At 49.6% G+C, this 6794-nt stretch overlaps 1 protein-coding gene across 1 annotated transcript in view; it reads right to left on the bottom strand.

Moving 5' to 3' along the window:
• The window catches only part of KANSL1 (KAT8 regulatory NSL complex subunit 1), a gene marked incomplete at its 3' end in the record, with an annotated part of 71227 nt that overhangs the window by 14034 nt on the left and 50399 nt on the right, over positions 1–6794 (bottom strand). The window contains exon 3 of the mRNA XM_009080721.1: positions 3980–4084. Within this exon, the coding sequence (XP_009078969.1) occupies positions 3980–4084 (105 nt within the window). The remainder of the gene's footprint in view (positions 1–3979; positions 4085–6794) is intronic.

The raw sequence follows: 6794 nt of genomic DNA, 5'->3' as shown, positions 1-6794 counted from the left end.
AGGGCGGGGACACATGACTCATAAGCTCTTTTGAAACAGGGTATTTATTCTCCAGAAAGGAGGAACTTCTTCTCCCAAGAGCTTGGTGGCTCAAGATAGGACTAGAGAGTGACCCATCTGCTTCCTGTGGAAGAGCTGGACAGGATCAATCCAACGTGTATTTATCAGGAGCAGCCCAGGCTCACCTTATCACCCCGAGCTGGGTGTACCCAACAAGGCCCTGACACACAGGACAGAAGAGCCAACAGTGCCTGCAGCCAGAACTCTCACACCAGATCCTCCTGGGTGCACTTCCCAATGCTGGGATCCAGAGGAGTGTTCAGGATCACATCCATTCTCCTGCCTGAGCTCTCTGTGCCTTGGGTACACCTGGGTCTGCAAGTCCAGGTCTGTAGGATCCCTAGGACTCTTCAGGGTGGTGTCACAGACTCAGCTGCAGCACATGAAACCAGCAGCCTGCAGACTACCAGGGGCCCTGAGGGCAATAAAGCAGCTCTGTAGTCATGAGCCAACACTAGGAATGTCCCTTGGATTCTCCAAAAAGCCCCAGAGCAAAACCAACAGGTTCAGACCTTCACCTATTACTACATACAAACCCCTAATGCAGGGAAAAAAACACTTCATCAATGTCCTTCCTCATTTACCACTAAGTATTCCAAGTGCACTCCCCTGCTAGAGGAGCAATCCAAGAACTGAACCGAGTTATGTCTTCAGGGCTCCGTGTTAGTTGCATCTTCAGGCAAAAATATTTATTCCCCTACTGAGCTTCCAGTTCCCAACAGATATTCCCAGGCCTTATTTGCAAAGCCCTTCCCTGCACTGGCGATAGGATTAGTTTCTCCCAGGGATTATCAGCCACATCCCACATATCAAGCTAATGCCCAAGGACACAGATCTCTCCTCAGGATGAGATCCAAAGGGAGCTGGGGATGAGACAGGATGGATTCCTGCCCTTGTTCCATGCTGCAGATGTGCCTCTTATTCTGGCCAGTTTGGGGAGGGAAAAGAAAAAGCATCTAACTCTAAGCAGCCCAAGAGTGCCAAAATGATAAGCACCTCTCCAGGAGAGGCCCAAGAGATATCCATATCCTTCCAGTGAGTGTCCTAACGCAGCGGGAACGTCTCGGGGCTAATCTCTGGCGAGGAGCAGATCAAGGCTCTGACTCAACACCCCGCCCTAACGAGCAGGGCTAATTAAGCAGAACCCTCTGGCAGCAGGGTGCAGGGACTGGAGGCGTTGGTTCTGGTGCCTGACACCTCCAGCACTGCTGCAGAGGAGCTGCAAGTGCAGAGTGACGTCCGCCTGACACCTCCAGCACTGCTGCAGAGCTGCAAGTGCAGAGTGACGTCTGTGTCCCTGGGGAAGGGGAATAAAACACCCTTCTGAGGAGTTAGCCTCCCTGCTGGCACACACAGGGCTGCAGGAGCAGCCACAAGAAGGTGGCAAGTAGAACCTGCAGACTGTGTGACACTGAGGATGTTGTTCGACACTGCTCTCAGTGGCTATGATTTGTGCCTCCAGACCTGCCAAGCCATCAGATCTCCATCGAGTGAGCCCTGCAGTAATAAAAGTCTCCGACTGAAGAGCTCAGGCCCAAGTGAAAGGGATGAAAAAAAAAAAAGAGACAGTGCAGGAAATGAGTAAACACAGCAAGAGGGAGGTGGCTGTGAGCAGCAAAACGTGACCGAAGCCAAGCAGCTCCTTTTCCATTCACCAGGAATCTGCAGACACTTTCTGTTCTAAACATATCGAGATGATACCTAAGACAATCTAAAAAAGGACAATGTGATGATGCAAGCACATGGAAAATGCCTTTACTATGTATTAGTGCTACTTTACTATGGCCTTGAGCTGAAGAAGGGCAGATTTGGATTGGATATGCAGAAGGAATTGTTCCCTGTGAGGTGCTGAGGCTCTGGCACAGGTTGGACAGAGAAGCTGAGGCTGCTCCATCCCTGGGAGTGTTCCAGGCCAGGCTGGATGGGCTTGGAGCAACCTGAGCTGGTGGAAGGTGTCCCTGCCCATGGCAGGGGGGGGCACTGGCTGATCTCTAAGGTCCCTTCCAACTCAAACTATCCTGTGATTCCACAATTCCAAGTCAGGTGGGACACAATCCTTCCATCTGCACATTCCCAGGCTGAAAATCCACTCATGTCAGAGAACCATCCTCCTTTAAACAGACAAGGAAGAAAACATTCTTCTTATCACTGATCAATTTGACCCCTTTCCTCCATTATCCTCCTGCCATTACAGATTAGCTTCCCCAGAACAGCCAACCCATCGCTGCAGCAGCTCCTTCCAAGGCGAATCAGGGCACACTGTCACTGTGCTTGTTTGTTATTCTCTGAGTGTTTTTTGGGTTAAAGCAGGAGGAGGAGAGGCAGGGGGAGCACACGACAGACGGACATCGCTGCTCCAGCCCAGACACTGCGTCATGCCTGTGATTCAATCAGGTCTGTGGCAGTCCCTGTCACCCTGGTCGCAGCCGCTGCTTCCTCGGCTCTGTTTTCATCTCAACCTCCATCTACTATTTCAGTCGTGAGCCAAACCTGCTCACTGGACCAAATTACCCAGTTTGGGGCTCGGCTAATCTGCTAATTAAAGACTTGAACTCCAAACATACATCTGAAAGGCAATGTCAAGTGAGGAGGTATTTTATTGCCATCGCTCCTAATAACCCCTTAGTGGTCTGGTGTTAATAAAGAATTTCACAGCATTTCATGTTGTCACTCAGCATCAGGAAAGCCCTGACAAAGCCTTACCAGGGAGAGAGGAAAACACTCCAAGGACAATTTTATGGTCACTTCTAGTTAAATTTTTTTATCTGTGTCAACTGCATTGACTATTGGTCTATGAACCTCAAGCACTCACACTGCAGTGATGCTCTAACCTAAACTTCCCCTCCTTCAGTTTGAACCCATTTCCCCTTGTCCTGTCACTGCAGATCCTAACACAGAGTCAGAGATTAAAAAGTTGCTCTGAGGTCTCCACACAACCTTCTCCTCTCCAGGCTGAACAGCCCCAACTCCCTCAGCCTGTCCTCATAGAGGAGATGCTCAATCCTCTTAGCAACTTTGTGGCCTCCTCTGGACTTGCTCCAACAGTTCCATGTCCTTCTCATGCTGAGGACACCAGAACTGTGTGCAGGATTCCAGGTGGGTCTCACCAGAGCAGAGCAGAAGGGAAGAATCACCTCTTTGGACCTGCTGCCCACACTCCTGTGGATACAGCCCAGGACTGGATTGGCTTTCTGGGCTGAGCTCACCCTGCAGCTCATGGGGAGCTTCTCCCTCTATGTGGCACTGGGACAGAACAGCTGGGATGCTGCAGCTTGGGCCAGCAAAGCAGGAGTGCTGCAGTGAGCCACGCAGGGACGACCCTTCTCTCAGTACTACAGCACAACTTCCAGATCCTCTGTTTTAATACCTCGATGTGTCCCACAGGATCAAAAGTAATCACAGGCAGGCTGATCAAGCCTTTAGTCTGTGCCCTACATTTCTGCATTAAATAATAAATACCTGGCACTCTGCATAGTTTCCAGTGCATCTCACTGCAATCATTAGTGCCCTTTCCAAGGGGTAACGCTCAGGCAGATATTAATAGCCACATCTTTAACAGCCTTTGCTAATCATGCTGCTCTCAGTTTGAGGTACTTTCTTTGGCTAGAGGGAAAGGATTAAGTTAGGATTTTAAAACCTCACAAAATGCTAATGCATATTACAAAGGTGCCCCCAGGAAACTCTGTTCTAAAAGGTGTTTAAATCCTATTGTTTGTTAACCCCAAAACAAGGTGGGAAGGGGTGAGCTGCATAGACCAACAGATCAGCGATTCCCACACGGAGCCATGGAGAGGTGATGTTCCAGGAGGTCAGTCCCACGGCCTGAGCATCCCTTAAGGCTCCAGGGATGATCCTTCCCTGCCCAAAATCCCTGCAGGAGAAACACCTGGGCCCAGTCAGTCCCAGTGCTGGCACTTACCAGCCGGTCAGCCCCAGGCTCCAGCTTAACTTCAGCTCTAACGGGACGGGATGCATCATCTACTGCAGGATCAGGGGGTGATGCTTCACCAAGAACTATCAGCCCCTGCAAGAGAGAGAAAAAGAACAGGAATTAACTGTAGGTCCTTTGGTCTCAGCAGGGAAACTGCACATCCATCACCCCCCAAGAGCTCCAACTTCATCTTCCAGCCGTGATGCCAAACCCAATCCTCTTGCTGCCTGGATTTTCCTGACATCTCAGCTGAACTCGGAGGGGAAGGACAGCGGCTGGAGCCAGATCACATGCCTTCAGCCCATTAGCAGGAGACATTTAGCTCCCTCTCCGGCAAAACTGCACACTCTTGTTTTCGCTTCCCACCCTCCCCCTCCTGCCGCAGGAGGAGCTCCAGGGAGCTGCACTGCCAGCCCAGCCAAAGGGAACATTTTGCTGGAGCACAGAGCAGGAAGCGACTGCTTTCATCCTACAAAGTGGAACTCACCACCACAGCCAAGCAAGCGATTTTGAGCGAGTGCCAAAAATCCACAGTCAAACTTTACTCTGAGTAGGGTTTTTTTTTCTTCCCAAAGAAGTGATATCCACAAAATTCATTAAGGAAAGAAAAACACTGATAAAAGAAGGCATTGCTATAAATCTAGTGGGACAAAGCAGGGTGGCAGAGCAGTGTTTTATCAGGCTTAACATATGCTGTCCTGTTTGTGTTTTACTCTCTGTGAAGCTTTATCTAAAGGCAGGACAGCTCTGCTCTCCAAACAGCACAGAGTGAAATAAAGTCACTGTAATTCTGCACATTCTGAGCTATATTATAATGAAGCAGGGGAAAACATGCAAGGGATTGGGGAGCTGGTGGAAGCCACAGGCCATCAACACAGTCCAGGACAAAGACAAGCCCCAGCGAGTTTGTGTTTGGTCTAACAGAACTGTGAAAAGTCTGCTCAGATCAGTCATCTGAAAACAATTCTGGAGGCTGTGTCACAAGCAAGGGAGCCTGGAAGGGAACCTGGGCACGTTATCTGGAGAGAGGAGAGAGCTACAAGGCTTCCCTCGAAGTCCACAAGGTCAAATCTCACATGACTGATGCCACGGGACACTGTGGAAGTCACTCAGGAGGTGGAATGAAATGATCTTTAAGGTCCCTCCCAGCCCAAACCAGTCTGGGTTTCTCTGTGATCTCCTGCCTTGACACAATGTGCTGCACAACACATCTGTGGCTTTCCAGAAAGATCATGGTAGCCCATAGTTCAGGGACACTTTAGTTAAAAACAGTTCATAAACCAAATACAACCGTCCGTGGCCTCTGCCCAGCAATGAGGAAGTAGCCAGAGTCTAGAATAAACATCGTGATGGTTTTCTAGAGTTTTCTGCTGTCCCAGAAGGACCTTTAGTGGGTGAGAGAGGTTGGGAAGTCTAAACTCCAATCCTGCTGGGCTTTTCCTCTGCTCTTGAAAAGATCCTCTGTGAAACCAACCCATCCCATTCCACCACTGCTTCTAGAAACATCCTGGGGCACTCTGCAGCACAGAGGTCAGGCAGCTCCAGATGTCTGATGTCAGATGGAAAAGGGAGAAACTGGGACTGAATGCAAAACTGGGACCAAGGAACACTGTGGGTGTTTGTTTAGGAACATGTCCCTTTATTGGAGACTCTGATCAGAGGCTAAGCTTAGCACAGCCTTCCCTGCTTTGCTGCTGAGAGTTTAACATTTCCATTATTTACACACATTTGGAATAACAGAGGGGAATTAGAAGGGCAATGTCACATTTCCAGCTCCTTTTCAGGAAAGTGCATCTGAATTATTCCAAGGGCCCATGATACTTTTCACCAGCATTTTCCAAAACAAAAGAGGAAGGTCTCTTCCAATATTTATGGGTGACTTTGCTGCTTCTTTACTCCTGTTTTCAGCATGGATTAACGTACTAACGAGAAGTCAATCATACAGGTCTCAGATAGATACAGAGAAAGATGTCTCACAGTCCTGGGATCCTCAGCAGCTTCTGCCAAGGCACTAACGGCTGAGGAAAAGGACTGAGACACATCAGGAAGAGGCTGAGCATCCTGAACAGCCCTGCAGAGGGACAGCAGCATCTCTTATCTTGCCCTAAGCCCAACATACCACTGCAGCCACAGGAAACTCATGTGAGAGCTTCGCATTCTTCCAGCAAGAGGCTCCTCCTCTCCCCACCCTTCCCATCACGAGTCTCTCTTGACTCAGCAGCTCGGAGCAGAGCTCAGCCCTCCCAGGGGACAGAGGCTGCTCAGAGCAGGCCAAAACCTTGGGGGGAACACAGTGAACCCGTCTGGGATGGGCTGGGAACACGTTGGGTCTGCAACGTATGCAAAACAATCTTTTCTCTAAGGGGTTTTGGCCACTGTATTTCAACCACGTCTGTCACCGCAGAGAATTCCTGCAGAAGCCCTAAATCTTAAACTACCTTATTGCATCTAAGAGTGAAACTTATGAGAGACACAGAGAGAAAAAGTGCTGTTTGCTCCTTCCCAAACACAGAGCATCTGCCACCCACACAGGCAGGAGGTGCGTGTGTGCAGGGGAACCAGCACCACATCCTATCTCCAAAAGGTCCAACACAGCATGTTTGAGAAACAGAACAAAACCACCTTATACCCTCCCCAGGGACATCCAGCCCTTACATTAACTGCAGACACTCTTCAGATCCACAGGCACAACAGCCTGCTATTTTAAGTGCCAGCAAACAGGGCATTTTACAACTGCCTCTGAGCACATGCTCACTGATTTGTTGTTTTCCTCCTCATCTCACCAGGCTCTGACTGAGCTGAT

Source organism: Acanthisitta chloris, unplaced genomic scaffold (genome assembly GCF_000695815.1).
Source record: "Acanthisitta chloris isolate BGI_N310 unplaced genomic scaffold, ASM69581v1 scaffold5828, whole genome shotgun sequence".
NCBI lineage: Eukaryota > Metazoa > Chordata > Aves > Passeriformes > Acanthisittidae > Acanthisitta > Acanthisitta chloris.
The sequence above is the reverse complement of the archived record's forward strand: the minus strand, read 5'-3'. Positions and strand labels throughout refer to the sequence as shown.